The sequence below is a fragment of the Euwallacea similis genome, unplaced genomic scaffold (genome assembly GCF_039881205.1).
Source record: "Euwallacea similis isolate ESF13 unplaced genomic scaffold, ESF131.1 scaffold_70, whole genome shotgun sequence".
NCBI lineage: Eukaryota > Metazoa > Arthropoda > Insecta > Coleoptera > Curculionidae > Euwallacea > Euwallacea similis.
In genome coordinates, this window is record NW_027098695.1 from 1 (window position 1) to 21,528 (window position 21,528).

The 21,528-nt window shown below is 39.3% G+C and overlaps 1 protein-coding gene across 1 annotated transcript; it reads right to left on the minus strand.

Moving 5' to 3' along the window:
- Positions 1 to 4,371: 4,371 nt before the first annotated feature.
- Positions 4,372 to 5,436, minus strand: LOC136419081 (uncharacterized). Its single transcript, XM_066405255.1, has 2 exons — positions 4,500 to 5,436; positions 4,372 to 4,451 (listed from the first exon to the last, which is right to left on the minus strand). The coding sequence occupies exons 1-2, from the start codon at positions 5,434 to 5,436 to the stop codon at positions 4,372 to 4,374; spliced, it is 1,017 nt and encodes a 338-aa protein (XP_066261352.1).
- Positions 5,437 to 21,528: the final 16,092 nt, after the last annotated feature.

A 21,528-nucleotide genomic window follows, 5' to 3' on the forward strand; every position in this document is an offset into this window, starting at 1 on the left:
CGTTTCTGACCGATTTCGCTCGTTTCTGCTTGTTTTAGTCATTTTGGCACGTTTTCATCCATTTGGTTCTGTTTCCTTCCAAAATAGACATATTTGGCCGATTTGAGCAAATTCCTTGATGAAACCATCGTTTCTGACCGATTTCGCTCGTTTCTGCTTGTTTTAGTCATTTTGGCACGTTTTCATCCATTTGGTTCTGTTTCCTTCCAAAATAGACGTATTTGGCCGATTTGAGCAAATTCCTTGATGAAACCATCGTTTCTGACCGATTTCGCTCGTTTCTGCTTGTTTTAGTCATTTTGGCACGTTTTCATCCATTTGGTTCTGTTTCCTTCCAAAATAGACATATTTGGCCGATTTGAGCAAATTCCATGATGAAACGATCGTTTCTGACCGATTTCGCTCGTTTCTGCCCGTTTTAGTCATTTTGGCACGTTTTCATCCATTTGGTTCTGTTTCCATCCAAAATAGGCCAATTTGGCCGAAATAAGCCAAATCGGTCGATTTGAGCAAATTCCTTGATGAAACGATCGTTTCTGACCGATTTCGCTCGATTCTGCCCGTTTTAGTCATTTTGGCACGTTTTCATCCATTTGGTTCTGTTTCCATCCAAAATAGACAGATTTGGCCGATTTTAGCAAATTCCTTGATGAAGCGAACGTTTGTGACCGATTTCGCTCGTTTCTGCCTGTTTTAGTCATTTTGGCACGTTTTCATCCATTTGGTTCTGTTTCCATCCAAAATAGGCCAATTTGGCCGAAATAAGCCAAATCGGTCGATTTGAGCAAATTCCTTGATAAGACGATCGTTTCTGACCGATTTCGCTCGTTTCTGCCCGTTTTAGTCATTTTGGCACGTTTTCATCCATTTGGTTCTGTTTCCTTCCAAAATAGACAGATTTTGCCGATTTGAGCAAATTCCTTGATGAAACGATCGTTTGTGACCGATTTCGCTCGTTTCTGCCTGTTTTAGTCATTTTGGCACGTTTTAATCCATTTGGTTCTGTTTCCATCCAAAATAGGCCAATTTGGCCGAAATAAGCCAAATCGGTCGATTTGAGCAAATTCCTTGATGAAACCATCGTTTCTGACCGATTTTGCTCGTTTCTGCTTGTTTTAGTCATTTTGGCACGTTTTCATCCATTTGGTTCTGTTTCCATCCAAAATAGACAGATTTGGCCGATTTTAGCAAATTCCTTGATGAAACGATCGTTTGTGACCGATTTCGCTGGTTTCTGCCTGTTTTAGTCATTTTGGCACGTTTTCATCCATTTGGTTCTGTTTCCTTCCAAAATAGACATATTTGGCCGATTTGAGCAAATTCCTTGATGAAACGATCGTTTCTGACCGATTTCGCTCGTTTCTGCCTGTTTTAGTCATTTTGGCACGTTTTCATCCATTTGGTTCTGTTTCCTTCCAAAATAGACATATTTGGCCGATTTGAGCAAATTCCTTGATGAAACGATCGTTTCTGACCGATTTCGCTCGTTTCAGCCCGTTTTAGTCATTTTGGCACGTTTTCATCCATTTGGTTCTGTTTCCATCCAAAATAGACAGATTTGGCCGATTTTAGCAAATTCCTTGGTGAAACGATCGTTTCTGACCGATTTCGCTCGTTTCTGCCCGTTTTAGTCATTTTGGCACGTTTTCATCCATTTGGTTCTGTTTCCATCCAAAATAGACAGATTTGGCCGATTTTAGCAAATTCCTTGATGAAACGATCGTTTCTGACCGATTTCGCTCGTTTCTGCCCGTTTTAGTCATTTTGGCAAGTTTTCATCCATTTGGTTCTGTTTCCATCCAAAATAGACAGATTTGGCCGATTTTAGCAAATTCCTTGATGAAACGATCGTTTGTGACCGATTTCGCTGGTTTCTGCCTGTTTTAGTCATTTTGGCACGTTTTCATCCATTTGGTTCTGTTTCCTTCCAAAATAGACATATTTGGCCGATTTGAGCAAATTCCTTGATGAAACGATCGTTTCTGACCGATTTCGCTCGTTTCTGCCTGTTTTAGTCATTTTGGCACGTTTTCATCCATTTGGTTCTGTTTCCTTCCAAAATAGACATATTTGGCCGATTTGAGCAAATTCCTTGATGAAACGATCGTTTCTGACCGATTTCGCTCGTTTCAGCCCGTTTTAGTCATTTTGGCACGTTTTCATCCATTTGGTTCTGTTTCCATCCAAAATAGACATATTTGGCCGATTTGAGCAAATTCCTTGATGAAACGATCGTTTGTGACCGATTTCGCTCGATTCTGCCTGTTTTAGTCATTTTGGCACGTTTTCATCCATTTGGTTCTGTTCCCATCCAAAATAGGCCAATTTGGCCGAAATAAGCCAAATCGGTCGATTTGAGCAAATTCCTTGATGAAACGATCGTTTCTGACCGATTTCGCTCGTTTCTGCCTGTTTTAGTCATTTTGGCACGTTTTCATCCATTTGGTTCTGTTTCCTTCCAAAATAGACATATTTGGCCGATTTGAGCAAATTCCTTGATGAAACCATCGTTTCTGACCGATTTCGCTCGTTTCTGCTTGTTTTAGTCGTTTTGGCACGTTTTCATCCATTTGGTTCTGTTTCCTTCCAAAATAGACATATTTGGCCGATTTGAGCAAATTCCTTGATGAAACCATCGTTTCTGACCGATTTCGCTCGTTTCTGCTTGTTTTAGTCATTTTGGCACGTTTTCATCCATTTGGTTCTGTTTCCTTCCAAAATAGACGTATTTGGCCGATTTGAGCAAATTCCTTGATGAAACCATCGTTTCTGACCGATTTCGCTCGTTTCTGCTTGTTTTAGTCATTTTGGCACGTTTTCATCCATTTGGTTCTGTTTCCTTCCAAAATAGACATATTTGGCCGATTTGAGCAAATTCCATGATGAAACGATCGTTTCTGACCGATTTCGCTCGTTTCTGCCCGTTTTAGTCATTTTGGCACGTTTTCATCCATTTGGTTCTGTTTCCATCCAAAATAGGCCAATTTGGCCGAAATAAGCCAAATCGGTCGATTTGAGCAAATTCCTTGATGAAACGATCGTTTCTGACCGATTTCGCTCGATTCTGCCCGTTTTAGTCATTTTGGCACGTTTTCATCCATTTGGTTCTGTTTCCATCCAAAATAGACAGATTTGGCCGATTTTAGCAAATTCCTTGATGAAGCGAACGTTTGTGACCGATTTCGCTCGTTTCTGCCTGTTTTAGTCATTTTGGCACGTTTTCATCCATTTGGTTCTGTTTCCATCCAAAATAGGCCAATTTGGCCGAAATAAGCCAAATCGGTCGATTTGAGCAAATTCCTTGATAAGACGATCGTTTCTGACCGATTTCGCTCGTTTCTGCCCGTTTTAGTCATTTTGGCACGTTTTCATCCATTTGGTTCTGTTTCCTTCCAAAATAGACAGATTTTGCCGATTTGAGCAAATTCCTTGATGAAACGATCGTTTGTGACCGATTTCGCTCGTTTCTGCCTGTTTTAGTCATTTTGGCACGTTTTAATCCATTTGGTTCTGTTTCCATCCAAAATAGGCCAATTTGGCCGAAATAAGCCAAATCGGTCGATTTGAGCAAATTCCTTGATGAAACCATCGTTTCTGACCGATTTTGCTCGTTTCTGCTTGTTTTAGTCATTTTGGCACGTTTTCATCCATTTGGTTCTGTTTCCATCCAAAATAGACAGATTTGGCCGATTTTAGCAAATTCCTTGATGAAACGATCGTTTGTGACCGATTTCGCTGGTTTCTGCCTGTTTTAGTCATTTTGGCACGTTTTCATCCATTTGGTTCTGTTTCCTTCCAAAATAGACATATTTGGCCGATTTGAGCAAATTCCTTGATGAAACGATCGTTTCTGACCGATTTCGCTCGTTTCTGCCTGTTTTAGTCATTTTGGCACGTTTTCATCCATTTGGTTCTGTTTCCATCCAAAATAGACAGATTTGGCCGATTTTAGCAAATTCCTTGATGAAACGATCGTTTCTGACCGATTTCGCTCGTTTCTGCCCGTTTTAGTCATTTTGGCAAGTTTTCATCCATTTGGTTCTGTTTCCATCCAAAATAGACAGATTTGGCCGATTTTAGCAAATTCCTTGATGAAACGATCGTTTCTGACCGATTTCGCTAGTTATGTTTTGATCCGTTTTAAGACTCAAAAAAAAACACTTTACTTTGAAATTAATTTATTTCAAACAGGACCGATAGTAAACACAACGTTCGCGATACAAGCAAAGACTCACTAAAAAGACTACTGCGCTTAATGCTACTTCTTATTTATACTAATCGTACGGGTGACGTCATAACAGCGACGCTTGGTGTTACGGGGATGTAACTCCTCCACCCTTAGATGGGCATAAAACCCGAAGTTTCTATGACCTAAATTACTATGTCATTTTCTGGACTCTCGGTCTTTTTGTATTTTAAAACAATAGGCCATAGATACTTTGCTAATAAACCTAATAAGGACAATATTATGATACCATACAATAGGACAGTCCAAATACTGGTTCTGTCGTAGTGAAGGTTAGTATTTAGTAACATTGAATTTTCCTTCTTCTGCAAATCAACCTCATTCTGTAATTCGGCGATATTATTTAAATCTATTTTGCTTAAGTTAGGCAGTTCTATTTTTTGGTATGGCTTTTGATATGTATGATTAATATTTATGTCTAACAAAGGGAAAATTTGAAATTGCCGGTTGGTTTTCCTATTGCCTCTTAAAACTATGTTCCTTATTTTAAGATTACAACGATACTCTAAATCTATTGCGTAAGTTCCATCCAACAGAATGTTACTTTTTGAAGATTTACATGTTTCTAATCCGACAATACTTTTGGTGGTCACCAGGATCCACTTATTATCGTCTATGTTTTGTATTTGTGTTTCCCCCAGGGTAACAGTTATTGATTTACATCGTGTGGCGTTGTGTTCGTAACGCAGGAGTTGTACTTCGCATGGGGAAAAATCGTGGAAGTTATCTATATGTATTTGAGGGCATAGATATTCATTAGGGGATACGTACCGACAGGGTTCGTTCGCGTATCCGAATGTTTGGTCGTTTATCAGTAGATATTCGGATCGGGGTATTATGACTTTGTATACTTCGCCATGTCTTACGGGCAAGGGAAGTAATCGGAATAAATCATAACTAACTTTTTCTACTAATGGAATTTCGATGATGAACGTGATCGAGTTATCTTTGGCGAAACTTTTTATTTCCAAAGTGTTTTCGATAGTTAATAGATTTTCAATGTTGGGCTCGAATGGTAGTTTTCCTAGGGGAATTTGCTCTTTCATTGACTGTAGTTCTGTTAGGAATTCACTTGGGTCGATTATGGTGTTATGGAAGGTGTTTAATTTAGCAAAGGTAATTGCCTCTTCGATATTTGAAAGTATATCGTAAATATTCTGGTAAAAGACGGTAATTTGGGTGATAATCATTTGGATACGATAGAACTCAAAAAGGTTTGTTTCCTTGACCTCGATCTGATTGACGACATCTATTATTTGTCTAATACGTGACTCCAATATAATTTGGTTATGGGATACATTTCTTATTGTTTCTCTGAAATTGATTATTGATTTAGAAAAAAGAGTCATTTGCTTGTCAATGGCGGATTTTAAATCGTTTTTGTTTTGTTTAAGGATTTCCATGTTTTGGTCGATACGTTTTGCGTCATCTTGGTCTAGGTTCCCCGTTATTGTTTTTATGATTGATCCTAAGGCGTTTATAAGAGCTCGTTTCGTTCTTAATTTGTTCGGGAAGATTTGATTTATCTGACGGATGATTTTGTGTTTTAAGCTAGTAGTCACAACAAGGGAATTGTGGTATTCGAGTTTATAGTCAGTGAAGTTATTTAGGGTTTTGACGAGTAAGTCGAATTGGGTATTAATTTTTGCGAATTCTTGTAATAGTTCGGTCATGTCGTACGTTTGGATAAAGTGCCAGTGGTCAATAGTCTTCTGGGCCTTGCCTAACTTGTAGGGTAGTACACCGGGGTTGGATTTTAAGTTGATGTACTGGGATTTTCCATGCGCGAGGGGCCATCTGTAAAGAGGGGTTTCTTTAGTTCCTTGATATGTGCTATTTCAATTTTGTAGGGGCTTCGCGTGCTTTGGATTTTTACCTTATTATGTTCTAATTTTTCTATGATTATAAACGGTCCGCTGAATCTTGGGTTCTTTTTGTTTCGAGAGTTTAAATTTCGGTAGACCTTTTGGTTGACCTTAAAATCGGGGGATTCGTTTCCTTTGTGATTCCTTTTGGCAATAACTTTCTCCTTATTACTTTCCATTTTCTTCACGACATCTTCGCATAATGCATCGACTTTGGCTTTATGAGAGGAGACGTAGTCTGAGTAAAACGTTGTTGATATGAGGTCAAAAGGGTCTCTTGTATTTGTGTGTCCCAGGATGAGTTCGTGGGGTGTGAAATTTGTTACGCTACTTTTAGTGCTGTTGTATGCGATTATGGCATATGGAATTAGTTCAGTAATCGGTTTTGTGTCGTCCTTTTGTTTTAGGATTCTGAGGTGTTCAATCAATGTAGAGTGGAAGCGTTCCACTGGTGCGTTAGATTCGTGGTGTCTAGGGGTCGTGAAGTGAATGTTAATTTTTTGGGTTTTCAACAATTCCTTCAATAGTTCGTTGTTAAATTCTTTGCCATTATCACAAGTGACTGTCTCAGGGCATCCGAAGAATGAGAAGAAGTTGACGAGTTTATCGCACACCGATTTCGCGTTTTTGTCATACGGATATGCTTGTCCAAATTTGGAAAATTTATCGAAGATTGTTAGGAAATTTTGTGCTTCGAATGTAAAGGTGTCGATATGTATCATCTGAAAGGGTTTGCTAGGTGTTTCTGTTCTTGTAAGAGGAATGTAAGATTTGAAACGGCAGTATTTTGACGTTTGGCAAATGGTGCAATCATTGATATATTTTGTCACGTCTTCTTTTAGCTTGGGCCAGTAATAAAGGGCTTTAAGGCGTTGGTACGTTTCGTTGATGCCTCTGTGGTTCTGCTTGCCTTCGTGTTGGTGGGTGATGAGCATGATTTTTTCTTCCGGGTCTGCGATGTTGTGTAGCAGTTTGGTGCATATTCTTATTTGTAGATTTTGAAAATATTTTAGGCATACATCTATAAATGGGGACATTAAGTCTTTGTCGACGAAGTATACGTAACAGGGCTTTTTGCAAGTGAGATATTCTTGAATAAATTGTTTAATAGTGTCTGGGTTATTTGATACGTCTACGTGACTTATTACGTGATTCTCATAGCGTTCTTTGTTAAATTTTATCTGCACGTGTGGAGATTTCTTTATCAGGAATTGCAGGTGCTTGTTGTTTATAATTTCGTCTAGAATGCTGAGTCCTGGATTCTCGCGGTCAGCGTCTTGGCTGTGTACTGTTTCATCGGCGGTTGCTGCGTCAGGCGGACGTAGTTGAATATCGGAGATGATATTTATTTTCTGCTGGCTAGTCCCGGGTCTGTTATCAAAGTTGGTTTCTTCGAAGTTGGTGTTTCCTGCGACTGTTTCTAAGTAGTCTTTGATGTCGTCGTCAGAGTTACCAGGGTTATTCAAAATTGACTCGTTCTCGTAAATATTCAGTTGTATCCTGGACAGGGCATCTGCGTTAGTGTTCTGGCGTCCCTTCTTGTATATTATCTGGTAATCGAACTCTTCTAGTCTCAATCGCCATTTCACCAATTTTGAGTTAGGTTCCTTCAGGTTAAAAAGCCATACTAGGGGCCTATGGTCTGTGTAAATGTAAAACTTGCGGCCAAATAAGTAGGGGCGGAAATATTTACATGCCCAAACTATTGCTAGTAATTCTTTCTCGATTGTCGAATATTTGGTTTCCGAATCATTTAGGGTCCTAGATGCATAGGCTATGGGTCGATCATTAGGTATTGGACCTTGCGATAAAACAGCTCCGATTGCATAGTTACTCGCATCCGTGGTCAATAGAAAGGGTTTCGAGAAGTCGGGATATTGTAAGACGGGGAAATTTATTAGAATTTGTTTGCAGTGGTTAAAAGAATTAACGAATTCAGGGTTATGTATTATCTTAACATTTTTCTTGAGGCAGTTGGTCAGTGGCTTTGTAATTTTAGCAAAATCTTTAATAAAGCGTCTATAGTATCCGACTAATCCTAGGAATGACTTTATCTCTCGGGTAGTTTTGGGAATAGGAAAGTTTTTCACTGCATTGATCTTGTCGGGATTCGGCTTTACTCCGTCTCGACTCACAACGTGTCCTAAGTACTGTACCTCTTTCCTTAGAAACTCGGACTTGTCAAGTTGGATCTTAAACTTTGAGTCTCTCAGTCGTTTAAAAACGTTTCTTAGATTTTCGATATGTTCTTGCAGGCTTGTACTAAAGATGATCACATCGTCTAAGTAGACTAGACATGTTTCATTTTGTAGTCCTCGTAGGATGTTGTTCATCACGCGTTGGAAGGTCGCCGGGGCGTTTTTGAGGCCGAAGGGCATTCGTAGAAATTCGTAATGCCCGGTGTCCGTAGTAAAAGCTGTTTTGCCAATGTCTTCATCATGCATTTGGATTTGGTGAAATCCATTTGCTAAGTCCAGTGTCGTGAAATAATGGGCTTTGCCTAGTTTGTCAAGTATTTCGTTGATATTAGGCAAAGGGAATTTATCATCTACTGTCTGTTCGTTCAGCTTTCGGTAGTCGATGACCATTCGCCACTTTTGTTTCTTAGATTGGTCTAGTTTTTTTGGCACGATCCAAATAGGCGATGACCATGGTGAATTTGAATCTCGGATGATATTTTGATGTAATAATTCGGAAACTTGCTTTTTTACCTCGGCACGATGTACTTCGGGGTACCTATACGTCTTAGTAAAAATGGGAGTTTCGTCTTTGACCTTTATCCTGTGTTTTATTGAATTAGTAAAAGTTAACGGGATGTTTTCGCAATGGAAAATATCACGGAATTCGTAGCATAGTTTGGAGATCTGTTCCCTTTCTTCGGAATTGCAGTGGTCAAGTCTAATTTTTCTTAGGTTATCCTTGAGCAATTGGTCAGTGGTTTGTCCGGCAGAATTTTGAGTTAAGGGGTGATCTATGAAGTTTAATTCGTTCGTGTTTATTGGTTCTATGTTGAACGTTTCGAGAAGTTGCAGGTTTATCGGATTTTCTCTAGGGTTTAAGGCGGTAGTCAGGGCTGTATTGTTTTGAACTCGTACTAGGCATTCTGGAATTTCGAGGTGTCCTAGTTTTTGATAAGGGATTATGCCGTATCCGTTGGACATTTTGACTGGAATTCTGATTTGCTGGATACTCCTAGGGCTTATTACGTAATTGAAATCGTGGTAATTAATATCTCGGGGTTGAGGGGTTTTCGCATCGTGGTAAACAGGTAGTGTTGTTCCGGGTAAGTTTAAAGTATTCGCTTTGAAATCGATTTTGGCGTCTAATTGTTTCATAAGATCAAGTCCTATGAGTCCTTCAAATTTTGGGGAGAATTCGAAAAGGAAAAATTTATGTGAACCTGGTGTTTGTAACGTGGGGAATATTGGTAGTGTGATAGTTTCGTTATGAAAAGAAGTTGCGTGGGCGGTCTGAACTTGAAAGAGTTCTTCCTGAATTAAATGGGGAAATTTCTGATAAGCAATTTGGGGTTTTAGGAAGCTTCTAGTGCTACCAGTGTCTAACAAGAATTTAGATTTGAGTTCGGGTATCAGGATGTATGGTAATTGGGTGTCATGGTTGTTTAAGAATATTACGTCGTGTTTGTGCTCTGACCGGTTAAAGGAAAATTTAGGTTTTCCTCTTGGGTATCTTTTTCAATATCGGGTTGCTGATAATCGATGTCATGATACAGATGATTCTGGTCAAATGGTGCATTAAAATGATCCTCAACGAGATTTAAGTCGTAGGGGTTCTCGGGAGGTTCCTCGATAGGTACGTCAATGTGATCGGGGTGTTCAGGTGTTTGAGGGAATACTTCCTGATTGTACAGTTCTTGGCTTATAAAATTCTTTTTGTTGCCGTTAATCAAGGTGTTACCAGAACTGGTGTCCATGGGTTCAAATTTACGACTGATGTTAGATCTTTGGGACGCTTGTCCAAAGGGTTTAGGGGCAAATCCATTAGGTCGAAAAGCATTGGACTGGTTACTGAAAGGGCCGTTTGCTTTTGGCAAATAGCTTGGGAAACTAGAATTTGAGAACTGTGGTTTTGGGAAGTTGTTTTGTTGTGGGAAGCTCGGGAATGTTCGAGATGAATTGAAGTTGTTTGCCCATTGCGTTGGGGGTGCATTTGAAGTTTGAGGGTTACGGCTGAAATGGCTTGGGAAACTGGGTCTATTCATGGGCGTGGAACTAGAATTGTGAAATCTATTGGGTGGTTTTTGACTTTGCCCGAAATTTTGTGTAGTTTTGAAGCGAATAAAATTTTCCTCTTCTTTCACAAATGACATGGCTTGTTCCAAACTCGATGGGGTTTTTAATCTTACTACAAGTTGGAGGTTATACGGTAATCCATTGATGAACGTTTTTAGTGCAAATTCGTCGTAGTGATTAATCTTAATTAATTTTGTTTCATTGGTATCTGGGCCAGCGTTAAGTTTAGCAAATAGTAAACTCCTTGAATCTTGAATTCTCATGCCAAATTGCAAGGGAGATTCGGTTTTAAAAGGTTTTAAATTAATTAAGTCTTGTATTAGACAGTCTATAGATCTTCGATCCGCGAAACTGAGGGTCAAAACATCCTTTATGAGTGCCCAAGAATTTAATTCGACACGTGAAGAAATTAATTCGGCTGCTCTACCAGTCAATTTACTAAGTATCGTATCGAACAGGCAAATATTTATGGGATCATTTGGTTCTGCACGGTTAAAAAAAGCTTTTAACAGATTTTCCACAGCGGTAATAAATCTATTTAGTAAGCGAGGGTTACCGTCAAAATGTGGGATGTTATCAGACTGATATTTCAACAATTGGTAATTTACTGGGGGCATGTTGCTATTAGAATGGAGCGATATGTTATTAAATAAATCACTAAGATCAATTTCGTTTATCGGCTCAATCGTGAAGGCTCGGTTTTAGCAAAGTTAATACAATCGCTTCCTATTACTATTCTACTTAAAGTCTAATGCTAACAAAATGACAATTGATTAAACTTACAGCAAAATGAAGATTATTAGCTTCATGAAGTCTCTCGATGAGGCGATGGTCTTCGTCTTTGGGCTTCTCAGGATTGGCGATTTTTGTCCACCTGCGGAGGGTCCTACGAAGTACTGGAACTGGTCGATATGCTCTCGAACAGTGTCCAGGGCCTGTGGAGCTTGCTGTCTCGTCGTTGATTTGATCGGTGGTCCTTCGGGTTTCCTTAAGTCCTTTTGGAGTTAGATTCTTCTTTGAGCAAATTCTTGAAAGAAACCGTTCAAAATATGCCCTTTTGAACGTCTCAAAAATCCGAACGACTGCGCCAGTTATGTTTTGATCCGTTTTAAGACTCAAAAAAAAACACTTTACTTTGAAATTAATTTATTTCAAACAGGACCGATAGTAAACACAACGTTCGCGATACAAGCAAAGACTCACTAAAAAGACTACTGCGCTTAATGCTACTTCTTATTTATACTAATCGTACGGGTGACGTCATAACAGCGACGCTTGGTGTTACGGGGATGTAACTCACGTTTTCATCCATTTGGTTCTGTTTCCTTCCAAAATAGACATATTTGGCCGATTTGAGCAAATTCCTTGATGAAACCACCGTTTCTGACCGATTTCGCTCGTTTCTGCCCGTTTTAGTCATTTTGGCACGTTTTCATCCATTTGGTTCTGTTTCCTTCCAAAATAGACATATTTGGCCGATTTGAGCAAATTCCTTGATGAAACCATCGTTTCTGACCGATTTCGCTCGTTTCTGCCCGTTTTAGTCATTTTGGCACGTTTTCATCCATTTGGTTCTGTTTCCTTCCAAAATAGACATATTTGGCCGATTTGAGCAAATTCCTTGATGAAACCATCGTTTCTGACCGATTTCGCTCGTTTCTGCCCGTTTTAGTCATTTTGGCACGTTTTCATCCATTTGGTTCTGTTTCCTTCCAAAATAGACATATTTGGCCGATTTGAGCAAATTCCTTGATGAAACCATCGTTTCTGACCGATTTCGCTCGTTTCTGCTTGTTTTAGTCATTTTGGCACGTTTTCATCCATTTGGTTCTGTTTCCTTCCAAAATAGACATATTTGGCCGATTTGAGCAAATTCCTTGATGAAACGATCGTTTGTGACCGATTTCGCTCGTTTCTGCCCGTTTTAGTCATTTTGGCACGTTTTAATCCATTTGGTTCTGTTTCCATCCAACATAGGCCAATTTGGCAGAAATAAGCCAAATCGGTCGATTTGAGCAAATTCCTTGATGAAACCATCGTTTCTGACCGATTTTGCTCGTTTCTGCTTGTTTTAGTCATTTTGGCACGTTTTCATCCATTTGGATCTGTTTCCATCCAAAATAGACAGATTTGGCCGATTTTAGCAAATTCCTTGATGAAGCGAACGTTTGTGACCGATTTCGCTCGTTTCTGCCTGTTTTAGTCATTTTGGCACGTTTTCATCCATTTGGTTCTGTTTCCATCCAAAATAGGCCAATTTGGCCGAAATAAGCCAAATCGGTCGATTTGAGCAAATTCCTTGATAAAACGATCGTTTCTGACCGATTTCGCTCGTTTCTGCCCGTTTTAGTCATTTTGGCACGTTTTCATCCATTTGGTTCTGTTTCCATCCAAAATAGGCCAATTTGGCCGAAATAAGCCAAATCGGTCGATTTGAGCAAATTCCTTGATGAAACGATCGTTTCTGACCGATTTCGCTCGATTCTGCCCGTTTTAGTTATTTTGGCACGTTTTCATCCATTTGGTTCTGTTTCCATCCAAAATAGACAGATTTGGCCGATTTTAGCAAATTCCTTGATGAAGCGAACGTTTGTGACCGATTTCGCTCGTTTCTGCCTGTTTTAGTCATTTTGGCACGTTTTCATCCATTTGGTTCTGTTTCCATCCAAAATAGGCCAATTTGGCCGAAATAAGCCAAATCGGTCGATTTGAGCAAATTCCTTGATAAAACGATCGTTTCTGACCGATTTCGCTCGTTTCTGCCCGTTTTAGTCATTTTGGCACGTTTTCATCCATTTGGTTCTGTTTCCTTCCAAAATAGACAGATTTTGCCGATTTGAGCAAATTCCTTGATGAAACGATCGTTTGTGACCGATTTCGCTCGTTTCTGCCTGTTTTAGTCATTTTGGCACGTTTTAATCCATTTGGTTCTGTTTCCATCCAAAATAGGCCAATTTGGCAGAAATAAGCCAAATCGGTCGATTTGAGCAAATTCCTTGATGAAACCATCGTTTCTGACCGATTTTGCTCGTTTCTGCTTGTTTTAGTCATTTTGGCACGTTTTCATCCATTTGGTTCTGTTTCCATCCAAAATAGACAGATTTGGCCGATTTTAGCAAATTCCTTGATGAAACGATCGTTTGTGACCGATTTCGCTCGTTTCTGCCTGTTTTAGTCATTTTGGCACGTTTTCATCCATTTGGTTCTGTTTCCTTCCAAAATAGACATATTTGGCCGATTTGAGCAAATTCCTTGATGAAACCATCGTTTCTGACCGATTTCGCTCGTTTCTGCTTGTTTTAGTCATTTTGGCACGTTTTCATCCATTTGGTTCTGTTTCCTTCCAAAATAGACATATTTGGCCGATTTGAGCAAATTCCTTGATGAAACCATCGTTTCTGACCGATTTCGCTCGTTTCTGCTTGTTTTAGTCATTTTGGCACGTTTTCATCCATTTGGTTCTGTTTCCTTCCAAAATAGACATATTTGGCCGATTTGAGCAAATTCCTTGATGAAACCATCGTTTCTGACCGATTTCGCTCGTTTCTGCTTGTTTTAGTCATTTTGGCACGTTTTCATCCATTTGGTTCTGTTTCCATCCAAAATAGGCCAATTTGGCCGAAATAAGCCAAATCGGTCGATTTGAGCAAATTCCTTGATGAAACGATCGTTTCTGACCGATTTCGCTCGATTCTGCCCGTTTTAGTCATTTTGGCACGTTTTCATCCATTTGGTTCTGTTTCCATCCAAAATAGGCCAATTTGGCCGAAATAAGCCAAATCGGTCGATTTGAGCAAATTCCTTGATGAAACGATCGTTTCTGACCGATTTCACTCGTTTCTGCCCGTTTTAGTCATTTTGGCACGTTTTCATCCATTTGGTTCTGTTTCTATCCAAAATAGGCCAATTTGGCCGAAATAAGCCAAATCGGTCGATTTGAGCAAATTCCTTGATGAAACGATCGTTTCTGACCGATTTCGCTCGATTCTGCCCGTTTTAGTTATTTTGGCACGTTTTCATCCATTTGGTTCTGTTTCCATCCAAAATAGACATATTTGGCCGATTTGAGCAAATTCCTTGATGAAACGATCGTTTGTGACCGATTTCGCTCGTTTCTGCCTGTTTTAGTCATTTTGGCACGTTTTCATCCATTTGGTTCTGTTTCCATCCAAAATAGACATATTTGGCCGATTTGAGCAAATTCCTTGATGAAACGATCGTTTGTGACCGATTTCGCTCGTTTCTGCCTGTTTTAGTCATTTTGGCACGTTTTCATCCATTGGGTTCTGTTTCCATCCAAAATAGGCCAATTTGGCCGAAATAAGCCAAATCAGTCGATTTGAGCAAATTCCTTGATGAAACGATCGTTTCTGACCGATTTCGCTCGATTCTGCCCGTTTTAGTCATTTTGGCACGTTTTCATCCATTTGGTTCTGTTTCCATCCAAAATAGACATATTTGGCCGATTTGAGCAAATTCCTTGATGAAACGATCGTTTGTGACCGATTTCGCTCGTTTCTGCCTGTTTTAGTCATTTTGGCACGTTTTCATCCATTGGGTTCTGTTTCCATCCAAAATAGGCCAATTTGGCCGAAATAAGCCAAATCAGTCGATTTGAGCAAATTCCTTGATGAAACGATCGTTTCTGACCGATTTCGCTCGATTCTGCCCGTTTTAGTCATTTTGGCACGTTTTCATCCATTTGGTTCTGTTTCCATCCAAAATAGACATATTTGGCCGATTTGAGCAAATTCCTTGATGAAACGATCGTTTCTGACCGATTTCACTCGTTTCTGCCCGTTTTAGTCATTTTTGCACGTTTTCATCCATTTGGTTCTGTTTCCATCCAAAATAGACAGATTTGGCCGAAATAAGCCAAATCGGTCGATTTGAGCAAATTCCTTGATGAAACGATCGTTTCTGACCGATTTCACTCGTTTCTGCCCGTTTTAGTCATTTTGGCACGTTTTCATCCATTTGGTTCTGTTTCCATCCAAAATAGACAGATTTGGCCGAAATAAGCCAAATCGGTCGATTTGAGCAAATTCCTTGATGAAACGATCGTTTCTGACCGATTTCACTCGTTTCTGCCCGTTTTAGTCATTTTGGCACGTTTTCATCCATTTGGTTCTGTTTCCATCCAAAATAGACAGATTTGGCCGAAATAAGCCAAATCGGTCGATTTGAGCAAATTCCTTGATGAAACGATCGTTTCTGACCGATTTCACTCGTTTCTGCCCGTTTTAGTCATTTTGGCACGTTTTCATCCATTTGGTTCTGTTTCCATCCAAAATAGACAGATTTGGCCGAGAAACGAGCGAGCGTCTATCGAGTGAGGACGTGCGTTCAACGCACTTCCGCTGTATTCGGTGTTAATGGTCTTCGACTGTGGTTCAGTTTTCTCCTCCCTTGTGAGTCCCTCCAGGGCGTTGGGGTGAATTTTTCCCCAAAGACTCGTGAAAACTCTACCGGTAAAACTGAGATACAATCAAAGTTTCCCGTGTGAGTGTTCAAGTTTGTGCTTGTCGAGGAAGAACTTCCAGTTAGGCAAGTACTGAAACGCTGACATTCCACATTAAACAATAATTAGTGTAGGATAATAATTAGAAGTTTATATTATTGAGTTTAAATTTTTCGTTAGTTGTATGTTCAGGTACTGTTGTTAATACGACCTCTTGGCAAAAAATAGATAAGTTCGGGTGGTCAAATAGTGGCATCCAAGTTGCTACTCCATAAAAATCTATTGTAAATATTTATATCTGAGTGGTTGTGCGTAGACTGTATATAGTAATTTTAAGGGCGATTCGCAGACTCTCTATTATCGAGGTTATTAGAGAGGTTGCGAAATATGGATAAGGATAAAGATGCACCGGAAAAACCCGGAACTTCGAATAGAAGGCTCAGATTGAGACCCGTGATTACCCCTCCGTGGTCCAATATGGAAGAGGGTTTCGATTTCGCGGTTGCTCCCAGCGGAGTTGGGGAATACAATTACTGCTGGGATGAAGAATCGAGAAATTCTGTGAAGAAAAGGAAAAGGTCGGAAATGAAATCCCCAGTAGATATTGAGTGGGAAGATTGCGAAGCAAGCGACTCTGATTACGAATTAGACAGATCCAGAATGAAGAAAATTAAAGATTTAATTAAATCAATGGACAAAGTCATTAAAGAACTGTCGAAACAAGTGGCACAAAATGCTAACACTAAAAAAGAGATTAAAAAAGGTATCTCATCGTTGCAAAAGAAATCGAATCTCTTAATCACCGTTGACTATATGGATACAATAGAGAGAATGTGTGACGTCAGACCTAAAAGTAAAACTGATAAACTAATTGAAACGAAGTGCATAAGCACGCAAACCGAAAATTTAGAAATTACGCCTGTAGAGATTGAAATGCGAAACAAAATAGATCAGTTGATGAGTGGACATATGAAAATCGAAGAGGTATATGAAGCTGTAAGCGCTTCTTGGCCCAACAGTTGTTACAAAAGAACCAAAGTTGTGAAAGGGAGTATTCTTGAACAGGAGGAAAGGGATGTAATAATTATCTCAGATGCAACGCATCAACAAAGTAAACTCCTACAGATGGTGGCAGAGAGTAACAATAGGTTAGGTAATATCATTAAAGCAGACAAACTGGCTACGGACAAAGTATACACACTCGTACAAAATGACTCGCTCATAATTGAAGATGATGTGGAAGAAGATCTTTTCAACAGGCATACGTTCATTGTAGGTTTGGAAAAAGAAATTAGTGGTATTAACAAGGTGCAATCTATCTTGAATAATCTAACGAAAATTAAGGAAACCGCCAAGGAAAATAAAAGGACAAATCTGGCTTTTGCCTGCACGTCATCTAAGACTATAGTTTTAATTAGAAGACTTCTTGAGTTAATTTATAAAGATACGGATGATGAAAATATATGGGTCTATGGTGCACCAACTGAAAGAAGAAAGCCGGCCAACGTAGATCTCGCTACTGAAAAGGAGATTAGGCAAACCAATGCAATGGAAACAGAAGAATGGAAAACAGCCGGGAGGAAAAAATTCTCCGACTCGATTAAGATCAGTATCAATGAAGAAGGGGGAAATTATGCTGATGTTGTGAGGGCTCTTAAAAAAGAAATAGATACGGAAAAGCTTGAAATAAGGGTTAAAAATATTAGAAAAACAAAAGAAGGTAGCATCCAGATTGATTTTACGGGACAAAAAGATAACAGAAATAAATTCATGGAAGAAGTCAAAGCTAAATTGGGAGATAAAGGCAAAACTGAAATTGTTAAACAGTTAAAAACGCTGTTTATCAGAGATTTAGATGAATGCATGGATGAATTAGATGTCAAGGAGGCAGTTGCCGAAGTAAGCGAACCATCGGAGGAGATGAAAATTGGAATGGCATTAAAGGCTAATAGGGCAAACAAAAAACATGCGTTTGTCACTACCGGGTTAGAGACTGCAAATAGAATTTTAAAAACTGGATATCTCAGGATTGGCTGGACTAAATGCAGGATTGAGGAGGCCGATGCCCCACTCAGGTGTTATAAATGCTCCAAATACGGCCACACGGTAGGCAAATGTGATAGCAAAACCACAATGGAAGGCAAATGTTTAAACTGCTGTGAGGCCGGGCACGTAGCAAGGGAATGTAAGAACGCTCCCGTTTGCTACGTTTGCGATAGTAATAAAGACCATAAAGCACAAAGTATGAACTGTCCCTCGTATAGCAAGATTGTACAAGAAAGGAGGAGGACACTAAGAAAGGGAGTTTTAAACAAATAAACAAAATGTTAGTAAGAACTAAGGAACACAAAAACAGAAATAGGAGCTGTTTAAATGTAATTCAACTAAATTTAAATAGATCAAGAGCGGCACATGAAATGCTAGAAATACAAATAGATGAAAATAATGTAAATGTTGTTATCGGTTGTGAACCTAATGTAAATTTATTGAATTGCAATGTCGTTGACATAAGAACGAATTGCTTTATTAGATTAATTAATTGTAAATATGTTATAAGTAAATTTTCCGGCTCAGGGTTTGCCTATTTAGTTTTAAAGAATTATATGATTATTTCATGTTATTTCTCACCAAATGAGGAAATTAATAAATTTATAACCATGTTGGATGATTTGTCGACTCACATCCGCATGTATAGACATAAAAAGATTATTATCGGAGGGGATCTGAACGCGAAATCACAGATGTTTGGATCGCCCGTTACAAACGAACGAGGCATTGTACTTGAAAATTGGGTGGTAGCTCATGGACTCGTCGTCTTTAATCGGGGCGATGTGCCCACGTTCGCTGGCAAAACGGGGACGTCAGTTATAGACGTCACCTTTGGAAATTTAAAGATAAGTAATGAAATACAAGAATGGAAAGTCGTGGAGGACGACGAGAACATGAGTGACCACAGAACCATCAGTTTTCAGATTTCGCAACAGGATTATATAGGAAATGTAATGCACGACAAAAAAGCCAATGCCAAATGGAAATTAACATCCGGAAAGGAGGCCAAATTCGACGAACACATCAAAGAATTATTTGACAAATACAATGGTGAAACGGCAGAAGCAATCATCAAACGAATAACAGGTTTATGCGAAAAACTCTTAAGATACGGCAAAACCAATAAAACACCAGTATACTGGTGGAACGAGGACATTAAAAAATACAGAGAGAGTTGTATTAAAGCAAGGAGACAACTCAAAAGGGCTAGGAAAACAAAAGACACGAATAGAGCGAGGTGGGAAATTTTATGGGATAATTATAAAGACTGTAAAAAACAACTCAAATATGAAATAAATAAGAGCAAAAAGAATAAATGGAAGGAATTATGCGATGAACTGGAGGAAAACATATGGGGCAAGGCATACCAAATTGTGAGGAAAAAACTTAAAATGAATAAATATAATGTGATTCCTACAGATGTGATAAAGGAACAAATAGTACTATTATTCCCCACCAAACCGAAAATAACGTGGGAAATATCGCAAGATAGAGACGAAACAGTGCTGCTGATCAATGAAACTGAACTCATCGCTGCACTTGATGATATGAGTATTAAAAAAGCGCCAGGGCCGGACGGCATCGGGCTCGATGTCTTGGGCAAAATAGCTAAAACCCATCGAGACTTTTTTATTGGGTTATACAACAATTATTTACAGCAAAGAACGTTCCCAATTATCTGGAAAACGGCGAAATTGGTACTAATTGAGAAACCTAAAAAAAAGGAATCTGACCCTGTAAGATACAGACCTATCTGTATCATAGATACGGCTGCCAAAGTATATGAGAAGATCATCGATAATAGACTGAAAACCGAGATAGAAGACAAAAATTTATTATCAAACAGACAATATGGTTTTAGAAAAGGTAAATCTACAATTGACGCTATGACACAAGTTATGGATATTGTACATACAATTAAGTTGAAGGCGGTTAAGAGTCAGGACTTTTGTGTTATGGTTTGTTTAGATATAGAAAATGCGTTCAATAGCGTCCCCTGGGATGGCATCGTGAATGCCCTCCTGAGAAAGGGAGTTAGTAAGTACCTTGTCGACCTGGTTAAATCTTACCTGGACAGCAGGACCGTTATCGCGGAGGGATGTCCTCCGTTTGAAATGAGCTGCGGTGTTCCCCAGGGTTCGGTCCTTGGTCCGACCCTGTGGAACTTGTTTTATGACGACATCCTGAGGACGGAGGTCCCTCTGGGTGTTGACTTGGTAGCGTACGCAGACGACTTATCTGTAATTATAAGAGCTAAAAATCGCGATAAATTAGTAAATAAAACAACTATCACAATTAAAAAATTAGTAAATAAACTAGAGGAAATGGGTTTAAGAGTAGCCAAGCAAAAAACGGAAATGGTCCTGCTGGAGGGTAGGAGGAAAATTAGGTCGATGAGCTTTAAATTGGATAACAGTTTTGTCGTAAGTAGCGAATCTATCAAGATGTTAGGGGTGCACTTTGGCCGTAATGGCAATCATGGAACACATGTACAGAAAATAGCAGAAAGGGCGCATCAAATAATTAATGCGCTCACTAGATTAATGCCTAAAACAGGAGGATGTTCAGTGGGTAAAAGAAGGACCCTTGCGTCGGTAGTTATATCGACAATATTATATGCTGCACCAATTTGGGGCGTGATTTGCAATAAAAAAGTGCATCTAGTTAAGCTAGACCGAGTAAACAGAAGACTGTCGATGGGAATCGTCCAATCTTACAGGACGATCTCTCAATCGGCAGTTCAAGTGATAGCTGCAATGCCACCTGTCGATCTACTTATCGAAGAAAGATCGGCAATATATAAATATGGATCAGAATACAGAAAAGAGGCAAGAACACGATTGTTCGAAAAATGGCAAGACAGGTGGAATGATTACAAGGGGTTTGCAAAAACATTTATTAAAGATGTACGCAAGTGGTCAGAAAGGAGATTTGGCAATCTGAATCATTTCAGGACACAAGCTATATCCGGACATGGAATATTTAGAACGTATTTAGAGAAGTTTGGTAAAGCAACCACTGATGAGTGCTGGTATTGCAACTGTGTTGATACTCCAGAACATACAATATTTATCTGCGAAAGATTCACAGAAATAAGAAGAAAAGCTAACATTAAATATGGTCGCAGGATAAATGACAGGAATATAGCTTGTGTCCTGATAGAAAATGAAAAAAGCTATGAGATAGTGATGGAAATGATAGAAACAATAATGAGGATGAAATACGAACATGAAAAATTTAGAGTGAAGGAGTCTTATGGAAGATAAATAGAACTTAACGGGTTCCATCCACTCGAAGTAATGTCAGAATGGCGGTCCCGAGTGGAGGGATGTCAGGGGGGAAAGGGGGTTTAGTCGGTCGGGGGTAATCATTTCCCCAACCCGACACGAAGGGGGCACACTAGATCGCTTCTCAGCCAAGCCTCCGAAGTCTGTCAGCAGATTCCCCTCAACCCCCAACAAAAAAAAAAAAAAAAAAAAAAAAAAAAAAGGCCAATTTGGCCGAAATAAGCCAACTCAGTCGATTTGAGCAAATTCCTTGATGAAACGATCGTTTCTGACCGATTTCGCTCGATTCTGCCCGTTTTAGTCATTTTGGCACGTTTTCATCCATTTGGTTCTGTTTCCTTCCAAAATAGACATATTTGGCCGATTT